The following is a 26187-nucleotide window of genomic DNA, read 5'->3' on the forward strand; positions in this document are numbered from 1 at the left end:
TCTGTAGAGGCAGCATAGGGGAATCACTAGAGCTCTGTAGAGGCAGCATAGGGGAATAACTAGAGCTCTGTAGAGGCAGCATAGTGTCACTAGAGCTCTGTAGAGGCAGCATAGTGTAATCACTAGAGATCTGTAGAGGCAGCATAGGGGAATCACTAGAGCTCTGTAGAGGCAGCATAGTGTAATCACTAGAGCTCTGTAGAGGCAGCATAGTGTCACTAGAGCTCTGTAGAGGCAGCATAGGGGAATCACTAGAGCTCTGTAGAGGCAGCATAGTGTCACTAGAGCTCTGTAGAGGCAGCATAGTGTCACTAGAGCTCTGTAGAGGCAGCATAGTGTCACTAGAGCTCTGTAGAGGCAGCATAGTGGAATCACTAGAGATCTGTAGAGGCAGCGTAGTGGAATCACTAGAGATCTATAGAGGCAGCATAGTGTAATCACTAGAGCTCTGTAGAGGTAGCATAATGTAATCACTAGAGCTCTGTAGAGGCAGCATAGTGTAATCACTAGAGCTCTGTAGAGGCAGCATAGTATTTCCTTTATAACTGCTGTTGCTGCTGCTGTTTGTATCCTGAAAACATAAATGTCCTAAACCCCTAGTGTGTGTACCAAATGGCACCCTATGCCCTATATAGGGCACTACGCTATGGCCCTGGTCAAAAGTAGTGCACTATAAAGTGAATAGGGTGCCATTTGGGTTGCAGAGGTTGGAGTTACCCTGTGTTTTTTGTTGTTGTTGTTGCTCAGTCTCAACCTCATTCAGTGGAGAAGCACAGCTCTGGCATAGGATGGTCGCTGGTACGCCAGGCCTGGGTTCAAATACTATACTATAGTGGCAGATATGTGGGGGTTGCATTTTTGTGACATATCTATTGGTTTCATTGCAACAGTCTCAATCCGGCACAGAGAAAGTATTGGGAATTATTTCACACATTGAAAGCAGGTTCAGTCAGATGCGGCTGTGGGAAGAGCCTTGATCTCTGTTATCGTTACAGGCCGCTCTGCGGCTTTACACATGGTCCAATCAGTAAAAGAGCTCCTCTCCCTCCATAGCTCTAATTACAGTAACTGGCCCGATCACTGTTTTAGCGGGGGAGGGGCCAGGGGAGCTGCAGGCAGGCCTCGCTCTCCTCTCTTCTCCTGGGTGTTTGCAGAGAGCTCTCTGACATGTTGACACAGATTACTTCAGATCCTTGGCCTCCTCCTTGTCAGAACTCCCTCCTACCCTCATCCTTCCACAACAGAGCCTCTGTTTGTCTTGGGCTATGGGGTAGGAGCTACAGGGCAGAAGGGACTATACGGCAGGCGTTATGGGAAAGGGGATAATTTTAGCAGCAGCTGTCACTCTTGGCCTTCTCTACCATCCTGCCAGACATAGTTTAGTTTGAAGGGGTGGGGCCGTAGAGAATGTGTAGCGGAGTAAACATTCTAAACTCACTCCCAAGATTGAAATGCGTCCGCGGCCGCTATTGAAGCCCCACCCAACGTTCTTTTAGCGTAACTGACTGAGACGTCGTCAAGCTGGCGGTCATGATGTCAATGTGTGTCTGCGAGACAGAGGTCACGTGTCATGGTTGGGGCCCAGTAAGAGACAGGGACAAAGAAGTAGCACTGTTAAAGGGTGTATGAAGGGTGTATGAAGGGTGTATGAAGGGTGTATAAAGGGTGTTTGAAGGGTGTATGAAGGGTGTATGAAGGGTGTATGAAGGGTATATGAAGGGTGTTTATGAAACATTCTAACATAACTGTTCCAAAACAACTCAACATCCACCCAGTAGCCTATTCACAACCACTTGTAATCTCATTTCACCTCATAAAAAATAAAAATATAAAAAATACAATTATTTTTTTAAATGTCCATTTGAAGAGACATTCTGAAAAAACTGTCTGGATGTCTGGCAGTTTCTCTGTGACGTCACTACTGGGGGATCCACCGGCTAAACTGGTGGCAGAGGAATCAATGCGCCGCACTGCAAATATTGTGCACGTGTGCAGCATTTTACATGACATAGTTATTCTATGAAATTATTTTGCAAACAAATTGTTCTGACACAATAGCCCATTAGTCAAAATGACATGTCACTACGTTTTCAGATCAGATGTTAGTGTCGATAGAGTGAAAAAGTAGATGAGTTATCGACCTATTTATCACTGAAATGTGCCGATCACAAGAGCTGTAATATCATAATAACACAGTTATTACGTTATGTAAAATCTGAGAGGCAGGGATGGATGGACCAGGGGAAGGTCATTCTAAACAACATGTTAACAGGGATGGATTGACCAGGGGAAGGTCATTCTAAACAACATGTTAACAGGGATGGATGGACCAGGGGAAGTTCCTTCTAAACAACATGTTAACAGGGATGGATGGACCAGGGGAAGTTCCTTCTAAACAACATGTTAACAGGGATGGATGGACCAGGGGAAGTTCCTTCTAAACAACATGTTAACAGGGATGGATGGACCAGGGGAAGTTCCTTCTAAACAACATGTTAACTGTCCAACAGTAGACTACCCTAAAGGTTCCCAACCTTTTCCCACAGGGTCCCCTTTTTCATGTTTCAGAAATAAACATTTGTATTTTTTGTTTATTGAGATACCCTACAGTGTATTCAGAAAGTATTCAGACCCTTTGACTTTCTCCACATTTTGTTAAATTACCAGCCTTATTCTAAAATGGATTTTAAAAAGTCCTCTTCAGTCTACACACAATACCCTATAATGACAAAGCAAAAACAGGTTTTTAGAAATCTTTGCAAATGTACTATACATTTTTAAAAAAAATGAAATAACACATTTCCATAAGTATTCAGACCCTTTAATCAGTACTTTGTTGAAGCACCTTTGGCAGCGACTAAAGCCTTGAGTCTTCTTGGGTATGTTGCTACAAGCTTGGCACACCTGTTTTTGGGGAGTTTCTCCCATTCTTCTCTGCAGAGTGTCACTGCACAGCTATTTTCATGTCTTTCCAGAGATGTTCGATTGGGTTAAAGTCTGGACTCAAGGACACTCAGAGACTTGTCCCGAAGTCACTCCTGCGTTGTCTTGGCTGTGTGCTTAGGGTCGTTGTCCTGTTGGAAGGTGAACCTTCGCCCCAGTCTGAGATCCTGAGCACTCTTGAGCAGGATTTCATCAGTAATGACTCTGTACTTTGCTCTGTTCATCTTTCCTTCGATATTTGTCACATACACATGGTTAGCAGATGTTAATGCGAGTGTCCCGAAATGCTTGTGCTTATAGTTCTGACAGTGCAGTAATATCTAACAAGTAATCTACCAATTTCATAACAACTACCTTATACACACAAGTGTAAAGGAATGGATAAGAATATGTACATAAAAATATATGAATGAGTGATGGCCGAACAGCATAGGCAAGATGCAGTAGATGGTATAGAGTACAGTATATACATATGAGATGAGTAATGTAGGGTACGTAAACATTATATGAAGTTGCATTGTTTAAAGTGGCTAGTGATGCTTTTATTACATCAATTCTTCCATTATTAAAGTGGCTAGTGATAAGTTGATACATTTTTCCATTTATTAAAGTGGCTAGAGTTAAGTCAGTATGTTGGCAGCAGCCACTCAATGAACCTTGAGATAGAAGCTGTTTTTCAGTCTCTCGGTCCCAGCTGTGATGCACCTGTACTGACCTCACCTTCTGGATGATAGCGGGGTGAACAGGCAGTGGCTCGGGTAGTTGTTGTCCTTGATTATCTTTTTGGCCTTCCTGTGACATCGGGTGGTGTAGGTGTCCTGGAGGGCAGGTAGTTTGCCCCTGGTGATGCATTGTGCAGACCTCACTACCCTCTGGAGAGCCCTGCGGTTGTGGGCAGAGCAGTTGCCGTACTAGGTGGGGATACAGCCCGACAGGATGCTCTCGATTGTGCATCTGTAAAAGATTGTGAGTGTTTTCGGTGACAAGCCAAATTTCTTCTGCCTCCTGAGGTTGAAGAGGCGCTGCTGCGCCTTCTTCACCACGCTGTCTGTGTGGGTGGACCATTTCAGTTTGTCCGTGATGTGTACGCCGAGGAACGTAGATAGGGTGCTGTAGATAGGGGGCTGCTCCCTCTGCTGTTTCCTGAAGTCCACAATCATCTCCTTTGTTTTGTTGACATTCAGTGTGAGGTTATTTTCCTAACACCACACTCCGAGCGCCCTCACCTCCTCCCTGTAGGCCGTCTCGTCGATCATGACTAGTCTCCCTGTCCCTGTCGTTGAAAAACATCCCCACAGCATGATGCTGCTACCACCATGTTTCACCGTAGGGATGGTATTGGCAAGCTGATGAATGGTGTCTGGTTTCTTCCAGATGTGACAATTGGCATTCAGGCCAGAGAAACTTGTTTCTGAAGGTTTGAGAGTCTTTAGGTGCCTTTTGGTAAACTCCAAGCAGGCTGTCATGTGCCTTTTACTGAGGAGTGGCTTCCGTCTGGCCACTCTACCATAAAGCCCTGTTTGGTGGAGTGCTGCAGAGATGGTTGCCCTTCTGGAAGGTTCTGCTATCTCCACAGAGGAACTCTGGATCTTTGTCAGAGTGACCATCAGGTTCTTGGTCACCTCCCAGACCAAGGACCTTCTCCCCCGATTGCTCAGTTTGGCCGGGCGGCCAGCTCTAGGAAGAGTCTTGGTGGTTCCAAACTTCTTCCATTTAAGAATGATGGAGGCCACTGTGTTCTTGGGGACCTTCAATGCTGCAGAATTGTTTTGGTACCCTTCCCCAGATCTATGCCTCGACACAATCCTGTTTCAGAGTTCTATGGACAATTCCATCGACCTCATGGCTTTGTTTTTGCTCTGATGTGCACTGTCAACTGTATGACCTTATATAGACAGGTGTGTGCCTTTCCAAATCATGTCCAATCAATTTAATATTTTGTAACTTTTAACACAATTTATTTGGGGAAAAGTAAAGTGGTGTGACTACTTTGTGAAGGCCATGGTTTCTGAAAACTCCTCAAACCTATTAAGTCATTATTGAAGGGCACTGTGCCTGAACAAGGTAGACAGAGAGAGGAGATGGAAGTCCATGGGACCACTGGGAACTGGGGCGATAGGTGTGGACATTTCCCACCTCTCAAAACGTTGGCTAATTCTAGTAAAGTAAACAAAGCACTCGCTAGTCTATCCAGGATACTGTAATTTATAGCTTGATGCAAATATGTCGACTACTTAAAGAAATTTTGCAAAGCTGGTGGACAGGGATATCAAATGTGCCATTCTCCTCATTGATGGGCCCGGCGTGGCTTGTAATAGATTTCAGCGCCACAGCCAATTTTACACTTCTACTAGGCTACTGTAGCCAGGGTTCAGGAGTAACGGACTACAAAAAAACTGTAACTGTATTCCGTTACGTTACCGGCAAAAATATTGTAATCTGATTACAGTTATAAAAAAAAGGAGAATTATTTTTAGGATTACTTTAAAATTCAGAAAGTATGTTTGCAGAAAAAGTATTTTACACCTTTCCAAGCTATGTCTTCCAATCATCCAAAGATTATCCAACTTGAATAAACGATTGGGAAGTAGTGCTGTATCCTACGTGAAAAACGGATATCGCTTATTTTTGATATCTACATAAGAGATGTTTTTTCTTATATATCTCCATTGAATTTTTTTTTTACTAAAACTAACAAAACGGGCCGTTTTGAAACTCAGAAAACAATTGACCAAAAAGCAAAAGGACGGTTCACAAATGTATGTATATTTTAACGCAATAATAGTTGAAATTAACACATTTAAGCAGCCTATCAACTATTATTTTTGAGACCAGTGGACAGACAGTGAAAAATGTGCTCATGCAACAGTTGCATTGTGTGGATCCCAGCCTATGGAATAACAGTTTGAGGGAGTTCCTCCCTTCTAAACTCCTCCATGGTTTTGTGCTCCACACTGTCAACAATGAATACCACAAGCTTTTATTGCTCAACGGACTTGGCTAATAACAACCAAGTTCTTATCTACTGGCTTGGTTGTTCTTATCTACTAGCTTGGTGGTTCTTATCTACTAGCTTGGTTGTTCTTATCTACTAGCTTGGTTGTTCTTATCAACTAGCTTGGTTGTTCTTATCTACTAGCTTGGTTGTTCTTATCTACTAGCTTGGTTGTTCTTATCAACTAGCTTGGTTGTTCTTATCAACTAGCTTGGTTGTTCTTATCAACTAGCTTGGTTGTTCTTATCTACTAGCTTGGTTGTTCTTATCTACTAGCTTGGTTGTTCTTATCAACTAGCTTGGTTGTTCTTATCTACTAGCTTGGTTGTTCTTATCAACTAGCTTGGTTGTTCTTATCTACTAGCTTGGTTGTTCTTATCTACTAGCTTGGTTGTTCTTATCAACTAGCTTGGTTGTTCTTATCTACTAGCTTGGTTGTTCTTATCAACTAGCTTGGTTGTTCTTATCTACTAGCTTGGTACCTGATGTTGGAATATGCAGGTGCTTGGTTAGTAGTAGTTACTTGGTTAGTAGTAGTTATGGCTCCCAAGGCACTGCTATTCAGTGCTAGAGGCGTCACTATAGACACCTTGATTCGAATCCAGGCTGTATCACAACCGGCCGTGATTGGGAGTCCCGTAGGGCATCGCAAAATTGGCCCAGCGTTGTCCGGGTTTGGCCGGTGTAGGCCGTCATTGTAAATAAGAATTAGTTCTTAACTGACTTGCCTCGTTTAAATAAAAAAAATATTTAAACAATTGTTACTTGATTGTTCTTACGACCTGGTCATGGATAGATGCAAAACTGTAAGTGCGAAACACTGCATTTAACCATGGCAAGGTGACTGGCAATATGGTCGAATACAAACAGTGTAATTATTCCCTCCGTAAGGCAGTCAAACAGACAAACCGTCAGTACAGAGGCAAAAGTTGAGTCGCAATTCAACGGCACAGACACGAGACTTATGTGGAATGGTCTACAGACAAATAGCGGATTAGAAAGTGAAAACTAGCCAGTGCTTTGATAATCTAGTTAAGGATCATATCACCTCTATCTTACTTGACACCCTAGACCCACTTCAGTTTGCATACTGCCCCAAGAGAGCAACAGAAAATGCAATCGCCATTGCACTGCACACTGCCCTATCCCATCTGGACAAGAGGAATACCTATGTAAGAATTATGTTCATTGGCTATAGCTCAGCCCCATAAGGGTGCATGCTAAGCCCCCTCCTGTACTCCCTGTTCACCAATGCTTTGTGGCCACGCACGCCTCCAACTCAATCATCAAGTTTACCAACAATGACGAGACAGCCTACAGGGAGGAGGTGAGGGCCCTGGTGGAGGGGTGCCAGGAAAATAACCTCTATCTCAACGTCGACAAAACAAAGGAGCTGATCGTGGACTACAGGAAACAGCAGAGGGTGTACCCCCCAATCCACATCGACGGGACCGCAGTGGAGAAGGTGGAAAGCTTCAAGTTCCTTGGCGTACATATCACTGACAATCTGAAATGGTCCACCTACACAGACAGCGTGGTGAAGAAGGGGCAATAGCGCTTGGCCCCTAAAACCCTCACAAACTTTTACAGATGCACAACTGAGAGCATCCTGTCGGGCTGTATCAACGCCTGGAACGGCAACTGCACTGCCCGCAACCGCAGGGCTCTCCAGAGGGTGGTGAGGTCTGCCCACCACATCACTGGGGGCACACTGCCTTCCCTCCAAGACACCTACACCACCCGATGTCACAGGAAGGCCAAAAAGATCATCAAGGACAACAACCACCCGAGCCACTGCCTGTTCACCCCGCTATCGTCCAGAAGGCGAGGTCAGTACAGGTGCATCACAGCTGGGACCGAGAGACTGTAAAACAGCTTCTATCTCAAGGACATCAGATTGTTAAATAGCCATCACTAAACGGCTTCCACCTGGTTACTCAACCCTGCACCTTAGAGGCTGCTGCTCTATATACATAGACATGGAATCACTGGTCACTTTAATAATGGAACACTGGTCACTTTAATAATGTTTACATACTGCTTTACTCATCTCATATGTATCTACTGTATTCTATTCTACTGTATTTTAGTCAATGCCACTCTGACATTGCTTATCCTAAAATGTATATATATTTCTTAATTCCATTATTTTACTGTTAGATGTGTGTGTATTGTTGTGAGTTGTTAGATACTACTGCACTGTTGGAGCTAGGAGCACAAGCATTTCACTACACCTGCAATAACATCTGTTAAATATATGTATGTGACCAAATACAATTTGATTTTATTTGATTTTACGTCTCTCTTTTGATGTTGAAAGTGAGTAAGCCTCTTGTCCGAGCCAAAACGGCCCACCTGGCAGGAGCCCATCTCCTGTTTCTGTAGTGTTAGACAGCTTGATGTCCCTGGATGTTTGTGTCAGTTGTAGCACCCTATTAAACCTGTCCAGTGGTTAGTTGTGCGACGTATCAGATAACACAGTCTGGACACGTTGCATCATAATCTGTCTATTCTCCAAGTGCTTTCTGAATATCATGTCCCCTTTCTATTTAAGGCTGTCATTTGGGGCCATCAACTTTGTGAATGTGTTGATAAGAGGCCAACATGGCCTTCAGCCCTGATACCAGTCAGGGTTGGTTGGGATGCTTAGAGAGGATGGGAGGACAGGCCCGAACATTCTTTGTGTTATAATAAACATCATAACTGTAGTCAGATGACTTCCAACTTCAAACCTCTTCTAACCTGTCCTGTCTGGAATTGGATCAGTCTAACCTGTCCTGTCTGGATTAGGATCAGTCTAACCTGTCCTGTCTGGATTAGGATCAGTCTAACCTGTCCTGTCTGGATTAGGATCAGTCTAACCTGTCCTGTCTGGATTAGGATCAGTCTAACCTGTCCTGTCTGTATTGGGATCAGTCTAACCTGTCCTGTCTGGATTAGGATCAGTCTAACCTGTCCTGTCTGGATTAGGATCAGTCTAACCTGTCCTGTCTGGATTAGGATCAGTCTAACCTGTCCTGTCTGGATTGGGATCAGTCTAACCTGTCCTGTCTGGATTAGGATCAGTCTAACCTGTCCTGTCTGTATTGGGATCAGTCTAACCTGTCCTGTCTGGAATGGGATCAGTCTAACCTGTCCTGTCTGTATTGGGATCAGTCTAACCTGTCCTGTCTATATTGGGATCAGTCTAACCTGTCCTGTCTGGAATGGGATCAGTCTAACCTGTCCTGTCTGGATTAGGATCAGTCTAACCTGTCCTGTCTGTATTGGGATCAGTCTAACCTTTCCTGTCTGGATTGGGATCAGTCTAACCTGTCCTGTCTGGATTGGGATCAGTCTAACCTGTCCTGTCTGGAATGGGATCAGTCTAACCTGTCCTGTCTGGAATGGGATCAGTCTAACCTGTCCTGTCTGGATTGGGATCAGTCTAACCTATCCTGTCTGGATTGGGATCAGTCTAACCTGTCCTGTCTGTATTGGGATCAGTCTAACCTGTCCTGTCTGGATTAGGAATCAGTCTAACCTGTGCTGTCTACGTTGGGATCAGTCTAACCTGTCCTGTCTCTGTTGGGATCAGTGTAACCTGTCCTGTCTGTATTGGGATCAGTCTAACCTGTCCTGTCTGGATTGGAACAGTCTAACCTGTCCTGTCTGTTTTGGGATCAGTCTAACCTGTCCTGTCTGGATTGGGATCAGTCTAACCTGTCCTGTCTGGATTGGGATCAGTCTAACCTGTCCTGCCTGTATTGGGATCAGTCTAACCTGTCCTGTCTGGATTGGGATCAGTCTATCCTGTCCTGTCTGGATTAGGATCAGTCTAACCTGTCCTGTCTGTATTGGGATCAGTCTAACCTGTCCTGTCTGGATTGGGATCAGTCTAACCTGTCCTGTCTGGATTGGGATCAGTCAAACCTGTCCTGTCTGTATTGGATCAGTCTAACCTGTCCTGTCTGGATTGGGATCAGTCTAACCTGTCCTGTCTGTATTGGGATCAGTCTAACCTGTCCTGTCTGGATTGGGATCAGTCTAACCTGTCCTGTCTGTATTGGGATCAGTCTAACCTGTCCTGTCTGTATTGGGATCAGTCTAGCCTGTCCTGTCTGGATTGGGATCAGTCTATCCTGTCCTGTCTGGATTAGGATCAGTCTAACCTGTCCTGTCTGTATTGGGATCAGTCTAACCTGTCCTGTCTGTATTGGGATCAGTCTAACCTGTCCTGTCTGTATTGGGATCAATCTAACCTGTCCTGTCTGTATTGGATCAGTCTAACCTGTCATGTCTGGATTGGATCAGTCTAACCTGTCCTGTCTGGATTAGGATCAGTCTAGCCTGTTTTGTCTGTATTGGATCAGTCTAACCTGTCCTGTCTGGATTGGATCAGTCTAACCTGTCCTGTCTGGATTAGGATCAGTCTAGCCTGTCTTGTCTGTATTGGATCAGTCTAACCTGTCCTGTCTGGATTGGGATCAGTCTAACCTGTCCTCTCTGTCTCTCTCTCTCTCTCTCTCTCTCTCTCTCCCTCCTCTCTGTTCCTCTCTCTCTCTCTCGTCTCTCCCCCTCCCTCCCCCTCTCTGTACCCTTCTCTTTCTCTCTATATATATATATATCTCTCTCCCCCTCCCTCCCCCTCTCTGTCCCCTTCTCTCTCTATCTCTCTCTGTTTCTGTCTCTGTGTTCTGGTAAATCGCAGGTTGTCTAAAGCAGAGAGAGAAAAACGATTCTGTGTTGTTGATACAAACTGAAATAGTCAGTCAGTGTTTGAACTGAAGAGTGTTTAGACGATTATTCATTCATTACCCCCCCCCCCTCCCCCCCTCCCCAATGTCTCTCCTGAAACGTCAACTTGAATACAGCCGCGAATGTTGAGTTAGATCGTTAGATCATAATGTACAATTGAGACATGGAGTCAGAGGATATGAACATATCACACTGGGGGCTGGATGGTCCCCAGGAGGATCTGTTTCTGCCCCTACACAGGAACTCCCTGACTCCAGCCGTGGGATATTTAGACATTCTTAGTCACAGAAAAGATCCTCCAGAGGGTCGTCCACCCCCGTTGGGAACTATGTCCACATTCCTGATGACACAGAGCCTCCTTCCCACTATCTCCTACCGTCCAACAATAAAGACAGCCTCGCTGACAATAGACTGAACGAACTAACACTTTGTCTCTGTCTGACATATTGATCAAATGTATTTATAAAAGCCCTTCTTACATCAGCTGATTAATAAGAATTTGTTATTAACTGACTTGCCTAGTTAAACAAAGGTACAATAACAGAGGGTAGATGGCCAGTTAGCAGAGCTAGGCATGGAACGGATGGTTAGGAAGAGACGATAGACAGCGTGGATGGTCAGGAGTTCAACCTACTGGGTCAGAAATACACCAGAACTGTATAATTACACCACATTTGGGTTACGCCCCAAATGCCCTATGAGTCACGGTTAAAAATACAGTAAGTCTGCCTGTCTAACCTCAGAAACAATGTTACACTTTTGAAATTCAATCTCCCCTATAGTCAATAATACCAGAGAGATCTCCCCTGTAGTCTATAATACTAGAGAGATCTCCCCTATAGTCTATAATACTAGAGAGATCTCCCCTGTAGTCTATAATACTAGAGAGATCTCCCCTGTAGTCTACTGTACTAGAGAGATCTCCCCTGTAGTCTACTGTAATAGAGAGATCTCCCCTGTAGGCTATAATACTAGAGATATCTCCCCTGTAGTCTATAATACTAGAGAGATCTCCCCTGTAGTCTACTGTACTAGAGAGATCTCCCCTGTAGTCTATAATACTAGAGAGATCTCCCCTGTAGTCTACTGTAATAGAGAGATCTCCCCTGTAGTCTATAATACTAGAGAGATCTCCCCTGTAGTCTACTGAACTAGAGAGATCTCCCCTGTAGTCTATAATACTAGAGAGATCTCCCCTGTAGTCTACTGTAATAGAGAGATCTCCCCTGTAGTCTATAATACTAGAGAGATCTCCCCTGTAGTCTACTGAACGAGAGAGATCTCCCCTGTAGTCTACTGTACTAGAGAGATCTCCCCTGTAGTCTATAATACTAGAGAGATCTCCCCTGTAGTCTACTGTAATAGAGAGATCTCCCCTGTAGTCTATAATACTAGAGAGATCTCCCCTGTAGTCTACTGAACTAGAGAGATCTCCCCTGTAGTCTATAATGCTAGAGAGATCTCCCCTGTAGTCTACTGTAATAGAGAGATCTCCCCTGTAGTCTATAATACTAGAGAGATCTCCCCTGTAGTCTACTGAACTAGAGAGATCTCCCATGTAGTCTATAATACTAGAGAGATCTCCCCTGTAGTCTATAATACTAGAGAGATCTCCCCTGTAGTCTATAATACTAGAGAGATCTCCCCTGTAGTCTATAATACTAGAGATATCTCCCCTATAGTCTATAATACTAGAGAGATCTCCCCTGTAGTCTACTGTACTAGAGAGATCTCCCCTGTAGTCTATAATACTAGAGAGATCTCCCCTGTAGTCAACTGTACTAGAGAGATCTCCCCTGTAGTCTACTGTACTAGAGAGATCTCCCCTGTAGTCTATAATACTAGAGAGATCTCCCCTGTAGTCTATAATACCAGAGAGATCTCCCCTGTAGTCTACTGTACTAGAGAGATCTCCCCTGTAGTCTATAATACTAGAGAGATCTCCCCTGTAGTCTACTGTAATAGAGAGATCTCCCCTGTAGTCTATAATACTAGAGAGATCTCCCCTGCAGTCTACTGAACTAGAGAGATCTCCCCTGTAGTCTATAATACTAGAGAGATCTCCCCTGTAGTCTACTGTAATAGAGAGATCTCCCCTGTAGTCTATAATACTAGAGAGATCTCCCCTGTAGTCTACTGAACGAGAGAGATCTCCCCTGTAGTCTACTGTACTAGAGAGATCTCCCCTCTAGTCTATAATACTAGAGAGATCTCCCCTGTAGTCTACTGTAATAGAGAGATCTCCCCTGTAGTCTATAATACTAGAGAGATCTCCCCTGTAGTCTACTGAACTAGAGAGATCTCCCCTGTAGTCTATAATGCTAGAGAGATCTCCCCTGTAGTCTACTGTAATAGAGAGATCTCCCCTGTAGTCTATAATACTAGAGAGATCTCCCCTGTAGTCTACTGAACTAGAGAGATCTCCCATGTAGTCTACTGAACTAGAGAGATCTCCCATGTAGTCTATAATACTAGAGAGATCTCCCCTGTAGTCTATAATACTAGAGAGATCTCCCCTGTAGTCTATAATACTAGAGAGATCTCCCCTGTAGTCTATAATACTAGAGAGATCTCCCCTGTAGTCTATAATACTAGAGATATCTCCCCTATAGTCTATAATACTAGAGAGATCTCCCCTGTAGTCTACTGTACTAGAGAGATCTCCCCTGTAGTCTATAATACTAGAGAGATCTCCCCTGTAGTCAACTGTACTAGAGAGATCTCCCCTGTAGTCTACTGTACTAGAGAGATCTCCCCTGTAGTCTATAATACTAGAGAGATCTCCCCTGTAGTCAACTGTACTAGAGAGATCTCCCCTGTAGTCTATAATACTAGAGAGATCTCCCCTGTAGTCTATAATACTAGAGAGATCTCCCCTGTAGTCTATAATACTAGAGATATCTCCCCTATAGTCTATAATACTAGAGAGATCTCCCCTGTAGTCTACTGTACTAGAGAGATCTCCCCTGTAGTCTATAATACTAGAGAGATCTCCCCTGTAGTCTACTGTACTAGAGATATCTCCCCTATGTTCAGTATTGTCTAATGTTGAGTACAGTTTAATGTTCAGTATTGTTCAGTATTGTCTAACCATGGCCGGTTGTGATACAGCCTGGAATCAAACCAGGGTATGTAGTGATGCCTCTTTCACTGAGATGCAGTGCTTTAGACCTCTGCGCCACTCGGGAGCCCCACAATATTAGACACTTTTAATGTAACATTCCGAAACAGAACAAGCTATGCAAGAGATTCTGTTGTAGGCAGAACACATTGGAGTAGGATTCTTTTACATTGACACACACTCCTCAGCCCATACTCTACGAAGACTGGTGCGGCATAACCAATCAGAGCTTCAGTAGGCCTCTATGCAAATAGACCATTGCCATATATGGATCTCTGCCATTCACATTGAACTGGACTGTGTTTACAGCATGAGCGGTCGTGACTAGCTGAACTGGACTGTGTTTACAGCATGAGCGGTCGTGAGTAGATGTGCTTGTTTTGAAAGAGACCTGAGTGTAGCCCCTGTGTGCACGTTTTGTTCATATCCTTTGCTAGTTAGTGAGTTATTAGCCAAGTTATAAACCATTTGTAGTCAGCAATAGGGGAAGTGATTGTTCCTACAAGAGCACAAAACATGTACATTTCTAGACATCTTTGAAAAGTGAGTCAGGTAAAGAGCTTTGTATTTTAAGACAGGCTTCAATAAGCTAAGTTGCCAATAGTCAGAGGGTAGCATAATTTGTCTGATTCTCTGTAATAATGGTGTGGGAATAATAATGCATTTTATTTTGTCAAATAGTTTTTTGCATCAAACAGCACGACAACATGTTCAGTCACCTCCTTGTCTGAAGGACAAGTGGATAAACAGGTTAATGTCAAATACTGCATGTTCTTTTCAAAAGTCTCATGGATTGTAGGTCTATATTGAACACCACACATTGGCTGATATTGTACGCTGAATGATAGAACAGCTATTCATATGTTAAAATGTTATGGGATGAATGTTTTATGGTGGAGGAGAGTAGCTCACCCCCCAGGTCTGGTCATCTCCAATATGTAGAGAATCTCATACTATACTATACTATACTATACTATACTATACTATACTATACTATACTATACTATACCATACTATACTATACTATACTATACTATACTATACTATACTATACTATACCATACCATACTATACTATACCATACCATACCATACTATAATATACTATACCATACCATACTATACTATACTATAATATACTATACTATACTATACTATACTATACTATACTACACTATACTATACTACACTACACTTCACTACACTACACTGACCTATACTGTAAGACTTTGTTCAGTTGGTGCAGACAGAACCATTTGAACTGACGTAGTGTGGCAACGATGCTGTGCCGTGCCGTGCCGTGCCGTGCTGTGCCGTGCTGTGCTGTGCTGTGCTGTGCTGTGCTGTGGCGACGTGGGCCTCCGTGGGTCTCTCCCTCCGTTAGAAATCAAATACAGGAAGTGTTTTTAGACGAGGCAATATGGTGATGCATCTGGGTAACATCAGGGTTCCATTAGAACACTAACCCACTTCCTCTGTGAAGACTCATCCCCCAACAACATCATCCCTCATCCCTCATCCCCCAACAACATCATCCCCCTTATGGCCTAACCCCTCATCCCTCATACCCCAACAACATCATCCCCCTTATGGCCTGCCCCCTACCCCCTCATCCCTCATACACCAACAATATCATCCCCCTACCCCCTACCCCCTCATCCCTCATCCCTCATACCCCAACAACATCATCCCCTTATGGCCTACCCCCTCATCCCTCATACCCCAACAACATCATCCCCCTTATGGCCTGCCCCCCTCATCCCTCATACCCCAACAACATCATCCCCCTACCCCCTACCCCCTCATCCCTCATACCTCATACCCCAACAACATCATCCCCCTTATGGCCTACCCCCTACCCCCTCATCCCTCATACCCCAACAACATCATCCCCTTATGGCCTACCCCCTCATCCCTCATACCCCAACAACATCATCCCCTGTGATAGCCCAGACCGTCGGCGACTTGGTGATAAAGCATACTGATGTTCACCTAACGACTCCTCAGTGTCGTTACAACTGATCTCCGTTCCTGCTGGATCAACTTGACCTGCAAATCAACCAGACATTGAGCTTCAGGAATACCCTCATTTCCGTAATCTGACCTTCCGTTGTTGTGTTGTTCTGCAGGAGAAAAGGAAAAGACAGTCAGAGATTGAAGACAAGAGGAGACAGCTGGACGATCTGGTGCTGCAGCTCCAACATCTCAAGGTAAACACATCTATCTATAGGAATGTGTGTGTGTGTGTGTGTGTGTGTGTGTGTGTGTGTGTGTGTGTGTGTGTGTGTGTGTGTGTGTGTGTGTGTGTGTGTGTGTGTGTGTGTGTGTGTACGGGGAAACATTCAGCAGAACAGAAGTGTTTACCGTGTGATGCGGCAAAAACAGACTACAGACGTTGTTATGTTAGAAAATGATTTCACCAAAACATGACAGTCCATCATGACTCTGAGGAAATAACTTCCAAACTGCTCTGGAATGACTCTGCCGGATTCACAAGCAGTACAGCCCTGGTCACTTTCCACCACCACTCAGATATGAATTCATTACTTCAGTATATCTTCCTCATATCTCACCCAAACTGCATCTTGAATGGCACCTTAATCCCCATCTCTCTCATACATAGTTCCTTAGCACTGTTATAGGGAATAAGGTGCCATTTGAGATGCAGCCTTTCTGGGTGAGATGCAGCCTTTCTGGGTGAGATGCAGCCTTTCTGGGTCAGATGCAGTCTTTCTGGGTCAGATGCAGTCTTCCTGGTTGAGATGCAGCCTTTCTGGGTGAGATGCAGCCTTTCTGGGTGAGATGCAGCCTTTCTGGGTGAGATGCAGCCTTTCTGGGTGAGATGCAGCCTAAGTCTTTCTGGGTGAGACGCAGCCTAAGTCTTTCTGGGTGAGACGCAGCCTAAGTCTTTCTGGGTGAGATGCAGCCTTTCTGGGTCAGATGAAGTCTTTCTGGGTGAGATGCAGCCTTTCTGGGTGAGATGCAGCCTTTCTGGGTCAGATGCAGCCTTTCTGGTTGAGATGCAGCCTAAGTCTTTCTTGGTGAGATGCAGATTTTCTGGGTGAGATGCAGCCTTTCTGGTTGAGATGCAGCCTTTCTGGGTGAGATGCAGCCTTTCTGGGTGAGATGCAGCCTTTCTGGTTGAGATGCAGCCTTTCTGGGTGAGATGCAGCCTTTCTGGGTGAGATGCAGCCTTTCTGGGTCAGATGCAGTCTTTCTGGGTCAGATGCAGTCTTCCTGGTTGAGATGCAGCCTTTCTGGGTGAGATGCAGCCTTTCTGGGTGAGATGCAGCCTTTCTGGGTGAGATGCAGCCTTTCTGGGTCAGATGAAGCCTTTCTGGGTGAGATGCAGCCTTTCTGGTTGAGATGCAGCCTTTCTGGGTGAGATGCAGCCTTTCTGGGTGAGATGCAGCCTTTCTGGGTCAGATGCAGTCTTTCTGGGTCAGATGCAGTCTTCCTGGTTGAGATGCAGCCTTTCTGGGTGAGATGCAGCCTTTCTGGGTGAGATGCAGCCTAAGTCTTTCTGGGTGAGACGCAGCCTAAGTCTTTCTGGGTGAGATGCAGCCTTTCTGGTTGAGATGCAGCCTTTCTGGATGAGATGCAGCCTTTCTGGGTCAGATGCAGCCTTTCTGGTTGAGATGCAGCCTAAGTCTTTCTTGGTGAGATGCAGATTTTTTGGGTGAGATGCAGCCTTTCTGGTTGAGATGCAGCCTTCCTGGGTCAGATGAAGCCTTTCTGGGTGAGATGCAGTCTTTCTGGGTGAGATGCAGCCTTTCTGGTTGAGATGCAGCCTTTCTGGTTGAGATGCAGCCTTTCTGGGTGAGATGCAGTCTTTCTGGGTCAGATGCAGTCTTCCTGGTTAAGATGCAGCCTTTCTGGGTGAGATGCAGCCTTCTTGGGTCAGATGGAGCCTTTCTGGTTGAGATCCAGCCTTCCTGGTTGAGATGCAGCCTTCCTGGGTGAGATACAGCCTTCCTGGTTGAGATGCAGCCTAAACCTACAGAACATCTCCCTCTCTAACCTCAGTAGGTCATAATGTGACTGTTACTGTCAATGGAGAAGGAGGAAGTGGATTGAGAGAAAAATAAATAAATCAAGTGGTTGTAGTGATCCTGTTGGCCCGGTACTTTCCTATGAGAACTAGTCCCTCTCCTCGTCTCATCATGCCCACTGTTAAACAAACATCTCACTTCCTGGTTCTCTCTCTCTCTCTCTCTCTCTCTCGTCACATAATATTTGTAGTCCAATAGAAATTCACAGCTTGCTATCTGCATTCTATGCTATTTTGGGTGGGTTCGTAAATTCTCTTTGGAGTGCCAGAGTGCGCTCTGGGCATTCGTATATTCAGAGCGTTGTCAGATTTTCCATTCCTAAATTCAGAGCGTTTTGCTCTCGGGGCGTTTAGAGCGCAAGCTCAGGCATTTTCTAACCTGCTACGTGTATAATCCTAACAAGGTGGGAATCTGGAGTCCAAATTAGCCATAGCTCTGTGAGTGAGCAAGATTGAGCTAGCATAATGGTGAACACTTGAACAGGATTTTAACTCTATTAAATATATTTAAACATTTTTGACATTTGGTCTATTTTTCTCTATAATTTAATTTAGCCTAGCAGGGTGGAAATGTATGAGCGGGACATATAGACTAACATCATGGAACACGGACACATAGATAAAACCGAGTGTTTATATTTGCACCAAAGAAATGATGACACTTCCTGAATGTGGTGTCATTGTAGGAAGGGTTTGTTTTCTTAAATGGATAATTACAACAAACTCACAGGGTGGAAAGTGATATCAGAGAAACACAAAAAATCCTAAATAAAACAACAATAAATACAATGATCATGAAAAAAAAAACATTATTGAAGAGAGAGAATTGAACTAAAAAATAATGAAGAAATATTTTAAATATGTTATTATTATAAGGCTTATATGTCTTGTGGAAATGAATGATTAACACTCGTGGAAAAGGCAGAAACACCTACATCCTCTGAGAAAAACAAAAGGGTTGAAAACATATAACATTCGCTTTTAAGATCTATATTTGTGTGTTTTTAAGGTAAACGACACGGGAACTTTAAATTTAAATCCGCATTTTCACGCAAAAATAAGCAGTGCTTTTTCCTAGAGACAGAAAAGACAGGAATGATCCTAGTCCACCACGTCTGTTAGTCGTGATTAAACGTTCTTAAAAAAAAAAACAATGTTAGGAAAAAGCGGGACGATGCTAGCCAACTTCGCTAGCTAGACCTAAGCTATGTTTAGCCTACCGTACAACGTTTCTACCTGGTAGCATCACTTGCAAAGTAATTAAACTAAAACCACTTGTCAGTTATAGTTCACCTTTATTTTATAACATTCATATATCCAAATAATTGTGGCCAATTTTGAGAGATATTGTCACTCATGTATCGGAAATGACATGATCAATGGAAGTTTACCGATCAAAAAAAAAAAAAAAAAAGCACACGGTTTACTTGCTCTATAAGTCTGATTTGTTTTGCATGTAAGGGAATACCCCCCTGACGTCCCTTCATGCATGGAATAATCGGAAATTTGAAGTTCTGACTTTTGCTCTTCTAGAGGTGATGATATCACTAACAAATAGTTAGCATGTCTTTAACAATTCCTTGAAAATGACACGTAGTTGTCAATGGTTTTTAGCTGAGCTAGGGGTCTCCTTGCCCCCCCAGCAGGCAAATCGAACGCTCTGCACCTTTTTATTGTGACGTTTTATTGATAACAAACTATTCTGCAAGTCTCTTATTTAAATATTCGGCTTTGGCATTAGGAGGTGAGATACAGAACCGTCAACCAAGACAATAACATAACTAGCTGTTTCTTTATCACTATCTCATTCATCTCTTACTGTAGCGTCCTGACTATTGTTACTACTCATTCATGTCCTCATTCATCTCCTACTGTAGTGTCCTGACTATTGTTACTATCTCATTCATCTCTTACTGTAGCGTCCTGACTATTGTTACTACTCATTCATGTCCTCATTCATCTCCTACTGTAGTGTCCTGACTATTGTTACTATCTCATTCACCTCTTACTGTAGTGTCCTGACTATTGTCACTATCTCATTCATGTCCTCATTCATCTCCTACTGTAGTGTCCTGACTATTGTTACTATCTCATTCACCTCTTACTGTAGTGTCCTGACTATTGTTACTACTCATTGAGTATTATTATATTTCCTATTATTATCTATGTGTCATCGTGGATTTGATATCTGTCTCTATGTTTGCTTTGACAATGTATGGTAACATGTTCCATTCCAATAAAGCTATTTGAATTGGAGAGAGAGAGAGAGAGAGAGAGACATTTCTCTCCAGAGAACTAACTTCTCTTTAGTGTAAAACTCTCTCTCTCTGTTTACTCTGTCTCTCCCACAGAGCTGATGTTGTCTATATAATTGTCCCTCGAGTCAGGGATTTATCACACTGACTACATCTCTGAGAGGGTATGCGGTAAGTGCCACTTCCTCGACAGCTAACGATTCTTTACTCTGGAGAACAGAGGGAACAAAGACTCATTCTAAACTCTCTTCAGGCACGGCCACATTTTTTTTGTTAGTGAGAGGTAATTGGCATTAAATGTTGGGCACTTTAACAACAGGGTAATTTACCCTCTCTGAGCAGCAACCACCCGCTGGTGCATCTGATAACTTGGACCAAGAGGAATGGAGAGACAGCCTTTAGTTACTATGCCCCCAGTCTTTAGTTATTATGCCCCCTTCTCTGGAATAGCCTGCCAGAGAACCTGAGGGGAACCAAGAGGCATGGAGAGACAGCCTTTAGTTACTATGCCCCCAGCCTTTAGTTACTATGTCCCCAGCCTTTAGTTACTATGCCCCCAGCCTTTAGTTACTATGCCCCCAGCCTTTAGTTACTATGGGCCCCCAGCCTTTAGTTACTATGCCCCCAGCCTTTAGTTACTATGCCCCAGCCTTTAGTTACTATGCCTCCAGCCTTTAGTTACTATGGGCCCCCAGCCTTTAGTTACTATGCCCCCAGCCTTTAGTTACTATGCCCCCAGCCTTTAGTTACTATGGCCCCAGCCTTTAGTTACTATGGGCCCCCAGCCTTTAGTTACTATGCCCCCAGCCTTTAGTTACTATGCCCCCAGCCTTTAGTTACTATGCCCCCAGCCTTTAGTTACTATGCCCCCAGGCTTTAGTTACTATGGCCCCAGCCTTTAGTTACTATGCCCCCAGCCTTTAGTTACTATGGGCCCCCAGCCTTTAGTTACTATGGCCCCAGCCTTTAGTTACTATGCCCCCAGCCGTTAGTTACTATGGGCCCCAGCCGTTAGTTACTATGCCCCCAGCCTTTAGTTACTATACCCCCAGCCTTTAGTTACTATGCCCCCAGCCTTTAGTTACTATACCCCCAGCCTTTAGTTACTATGCCCCCAGCCTTTAGTTACTATGCCCCCAGCCTTTAGTTACTATGCCCCCAGCCTTTAGTTACTATGCCCCCAGCCTTTAGTTACTATGCCCCCAGCCTTTAGTTACTATGCCCCCAGCCTTTAGTTACTATGGGCCCCCAGCCTTTAGTTACTATGGGCCCCCAGCCTTTAGTTACTATGCCCCCAGCCTTTAGTTACTATGCCCCCAGCCTTTAGTTACTATGCCCCCAGCCTTTAGTTACTATGGGCCCCCAGCCTTTAGTTACTATGGGCCCCCAGCCTTTAGTTACTATACCCCCAGCCTTTAGTTACTATGGCCCCAGCCTTTAGTTACTATGCCCCCAGCCTTTAGTTACTATGGGCCCCCAGCCTTTAGTTACTATGCCCCCAGCCTTTAGTTACTATGGGCCCCCAGCCTTTAGTTACTATGCCCCCAGCCTTTAGTTACTATGGCCCCCAGCCTTTAGTTACTATGGGCCCCCCAGCCTTTAGTTACTATGCCCCCAGCCTTTAGTTACTATGCCCCCAGCCTTTAGTTACTATGGGCCCCCAGCCTTTAGTTACTATGCCCCCAGCCTTTAGTTACTATGCCCCCAGCCTTTAGTTACTATGGCCCCAGCCTTTAGTTACTATGGCCCCAGCCTTTAGTTACTATGGGCCCAGGCTTTAGTTACTATACCCCCAGCCTTTAGTTACTATGGGCCCCCAGCCTTTAGTTACTATACCCCCAGGCTTTAGTTACTATGGGCCCCCAGCCTTTAGTTACTATGCCCCCAGGCTTTAGTTACTATGCCCCCAGCCTTTAGTTACTATGGGCCCCCCAGCCTTTAGTTACTATGCCCCCAGCCTTTAGTTACTATGGGCCCCCAGCCTTTAGTTACTATGCCCCCAGCCTTTAGTTACTATGCCCCCAGCCTTTAGTTACTATGCCCCCCCCAGCCTTTAGTTACTATGCCCCCAGCCTTTAGTTACTATGCCCCCCCCAGCCTTTAGTTACTATGCCCCCAGCCTTTAGTTACTATGCCCCCAGACTTTAGTTACTATGCCCCCAGCCTTTAGTTACTATGCCCCCAGCCTTTAGTTACTATGGCCCCAGCCTTTAGTTACTATGGGCCCCCAGCCTTTAGTTACTATGGGCCCAGGCTTTAGTTACTATACCCCCAGCCTTTAGTTACTATGGGCCCCCAGCCTTTAGTTACTATACCCCCAGGCTTTAGTTACTATGGGCCCCCAGCCTTTAGTTACTATGCCCCCAGGCTTTAGTTACTATGCCCCCAGCCTTTAGTTACTATGGGCCCCCAGCCTTTAGTTACTATGCCCCCAGCCTTTAGTTACTATGGGCCCCCAGCCTTTAGTTACTATGCCCCCAGCCTTTAGTTACTATGCCCCCAGCCTTTAGTTACTATGCCCCCCCCCAGCCTTTAGTTACTATGCCCCCAGCCTTTAGTTACTATGCCCCCCCCAGCCTTTAGTTACTATGCCCCCAGCCTTTAGTTACTATGCCCCCAGACTTTAGTTACTATGCCCCCAGCCTTTAGTTACTATGCCCCCAGCCTTTAGTTACTATGGCCCCAGCCTTTAGTTACTATGCCCCCAGCCTTTAGTTACTATGGCCCCAGCCTTTAGTTACTATGCCCCCAGCCTTTAGTTACTATGCCCCCAGCCTTTAGTTACTATGCCCCCAGTCTTTAGTTACTATGCCCCCAGCCTTTAGTTACTATGGCCCCCAGCCTTTAGTTATTATGTCCCCAGCCTTTAGTTACTATGGGCCCCCAGCCTTTAGTTACTATGCCCCCAGCCTTTAGTTACTATGACCCCAGCCTTTAGTTACTATGGGCCCCCAGCCTTTAGTTACTATGCCCCCAGCCTTTAGTTACTATGCCCCCAGCCTTTAGTTACTATGCCCCCAGCCTTTAGTTACTATGCCCCCAGCCTTTAGTTACTATGCCCCCAGCCTTTAGTTACTATGCCCCCAGCCTTTAGTTACTATGGGCCCCCAGCCTTTAGTTACTATGGCCCCCCAGCCTTTAGTTACTATGCCCCCAGCCTTTAGTTACTATGCCCCCAGCCTTTAGTTACTATGCCCCCCCAGCCTTTAGTTACTATGCCCCCAGCCTTTAGTTACTATGCCCCCAGCCTTTAGTTACTATGCCCCCAGCCTTTAGTTACTATGGGCCCCCAGCCTTTAGTTACTATGGGCCCCCATCCTTTAGTTACTATGGCCCCAGCCTTTAGTTACTATGCCCCCAGCCTTTAGTTACTATGCCCCCAGCCTTTAGTTTCTATGCCCCCAGCCTTTAGTTACTATGGGCCCCCAGCCTTTAGTTACTATGCCCCCAGCCTTTAGTTACTATGCCCCCAGCCTTTAGTTACTATGCCCCCAGCCTTTAGTTACTATGCCCCCAGCCTTTAGTTACTATGCCCCCAGCCTTTAGTTACTATGCCCCCAGCCTTTAGTTACTATGGGCCCCCAGCCTTTAGTTACTATGCCCCCAGCCTTTAGTTACTATGGGCCCCCAGCCTTTAGTTACTATGCCCCCAGCCTTTAGTTACTATGGGCCCAGCCTTTAGTTACTTTGCCCCAGCCTTTAGTTACTATGCCTCCAGCCTTTAGTTACTATGGGCCCCCAGCCTTTAGTTACTATGTCCCCAGCCTTTAGTTACTATGCCCCCAGCCTTTAGTTACTATGGGCCCCCAGCCTTTAGTTACTATACCCCCAGCCTTTAGTTACTATGGCCCCCAGCCTTTAGTTACTATGCCCCCAGCCTTTAGTTACTATGTCCCCATCCTTTAGTTACTATGCCCCCAGCCTTTAGTTACTATGGCCCCAGCCTTTAGTTACTATGCCCCCAGCCTTTAGTTACTATGGGCCCCCAGCCTTTAGTTACTATGCCCCCAGCCTTTAGTTACTATGGGCCCCCAGTCTTTAGTTACTATACCCCCAGCCTTTAGTTACTATGGCCCCCAGCCTTTAGTTACTATGGGCCCCCAGTCTTTAGTTACTATGCCCCCAGCCTTTAGTTACTATGGCCCCAGCCTTTAGTTACTATGCCCCCAGTCTTTAGTTACTATGCTCCCAGCCTTTAGTTACTATGGGCCCCCAGTCTTTAGTTACTATGCCCCCAGCCTTTAGTTACTATGGGCCCCCAGTCTTTAGTTACTATGTCCCCAGCCTTTAGTTACTATGCCCCCAGACTTTAGTTACTATGCCCCCAGCCTTTAGTTACTATGCCCCCAGCCTTTAGTTATTATGCCCCCAGCCTTTAGTTACTATGCCCCCAGTCTTTAGTTACTATGGGCCCCCAGTCTTTAGTTACTATGTCCCCAGCCTTTAGTTACTATGCCCCCAGCCTTTAGTTATTATGCCCCCAGCCTTTAGTTACTATGCCCCCAGTCTTTAGTTACTATGGGCCCCCAGTCTTTAGTTACTATGTCCCCAGCCTTTAGTTACTATACCCCCAGCCTCTGGAATAGCCAGAGAACCTGAGGGGGACTGAAACTGTTTTTAAAGAGATGTTAAAACACTGATATTGTGGACATATATTAAAGAGATTTTTTTTTAAAACACCTTTTTAGCTTCTCAGTTTTTATTGTTTTTCTTTAGCTTTTTATCGTCTTATGTTTGTTGTGTAGTAAATATGTCATTGTTTTAATTATTGTTTTCCTGTAAAGCACATTGTATTGCATTCCATGTCTGAAATGTGTTTTATAACTAAATCTTCATTTGATTTGACTTGTTGTTACCAGAGCCCAATGTGTCCTGGTCAAAGTAGTGCACTAAATAGGGAATGTTGTTCCATTTGGGACGAAGCCTGTGGCTTTGGGATAGTTGAAAGGACAGTTGAGGTACCTGAGGGACTTACTGCACAAAAACATCAAAATAAGTTACAGATTTCTAGAGTTATCTTAGATTCATTCTGACTATTTTGAGGAAGTGATACTGCCTTCCGTCGTATAGTGTCTCATGGGGGACAAACATCAGTAACTGCCACAGAACTGAAATCTTGTTTTTCTTAATAAGAAACAGAAAAACACACATGAAATCAATAGTTCAGTCGCTCTTAAGCTGTCTGTCTGTCTGTCTGTCTGTCTGTCTGTCTGTCTGTCTGTCTGTCTGTCTGTCTGTCTGTCTGTCTGTCTGTCTGTCAATTCAATTTCAATTTAAGGGCTTTATTGGCATGGGAAACATACGTTAACATTGCCAAAGCAAGTGAAAACTAAACAAAAGATACTAAACAAAAGTGAAATAAACTATACAAAAAGTTCCAATAGAATAAAGACATTTTAAATCTAATATTATGTCTACATACAGTGTTGTAACTGTGCAAATAGTTAAAGTACAAAAGAGAAAATAAATAAACATAAATATGGGTTGTATTTACAATGGTGTTTGTTCTTCACTAGTTGCCCTTTTCTTGTGGCAACGGGTCACAGATCTTGCTGCTGTGATGTCACACTGTGGTATTTCACCCAGTAGATATGGGAGTTTATCAGAACAATAATAATAATACAATTCTTTGTGGCTCTGTGTCTCTCTCTCTCTCTTTGTCTCTCTCTCTATATTTTCCTGTTGTCTCTCTATCTTCTCTGTCTCTCTGTCACCAGTCTAAAGCCATGAGAGAGCGTTGGCTCCTACAAGGCACGCCCCCTGGAACTAACGACGAAGACGATGGTCGAAGAAGACAGCTGGAGAAGGACGAAGAGCAGGGAAAGAGACTGGAGGACACTATTCATAGGTACACACACAGAGCAAGAAGAGAATGGGGGACACTATTTACAGGTACACACATAGGAGAGGAAGAGACTGTGGACACTATTTACAGGTACACACATAGGAGAGGAAGAGAATGGGGGACATTATTTACAGGTACACACATAGGAGAGGAAGAGAATGGGGGACATTATTTACAGGTACACACATAGGAGAGGAAGAGACTGGAGGACACTATTTACAGGTACACACATAGGAGAGGA

At 44.6% G+C, this 26187-nt stretch overlaps 1 protein-coding gene across 4 annotated transcripts in view; it reads left to right on the forward strand.

Annotated features, from left to right (window-relative positions):
* The window catches only part of palm2akap2 (PALM2 and AKAP2 fusion), a 166338-nt gene that overhangs the window by 22572 nt on the left and 117579 nt on the right, over positions 1 to 26187 (forward strand). For all 4 annotated transcript variants that reach the window (XM_029692452.1, XM_029692451.1, XM_029692453.1 and 1 more), the window contains exons 2-3: positions 15925 to 16005; positions 25819 to 25949. In XM_029692452.1, the coding sequence (XP_029548312.1) occupies positions 15925 to 16005; positions 25819 to 25949 (212 nt within the window). The remainder of the gene's footprint in view (positions 1 to 15924; positions 16006 to 25818; positions 25950 to 26187) is intronic.

The sequence above is a fragment of the Salmo trutta genome, chromosome 15 (assembly GCF_901001165.1).
Source record: "Salmo trutta chromosome 15, fSalTru1.1, whole genome shotgun sequence".
Lineage (NCBI taxonomy): Eukaryota > Metazoa > Chordata > Actinopteri > Salmoniformes > Salmonidae > Salmo > Salmo trutta.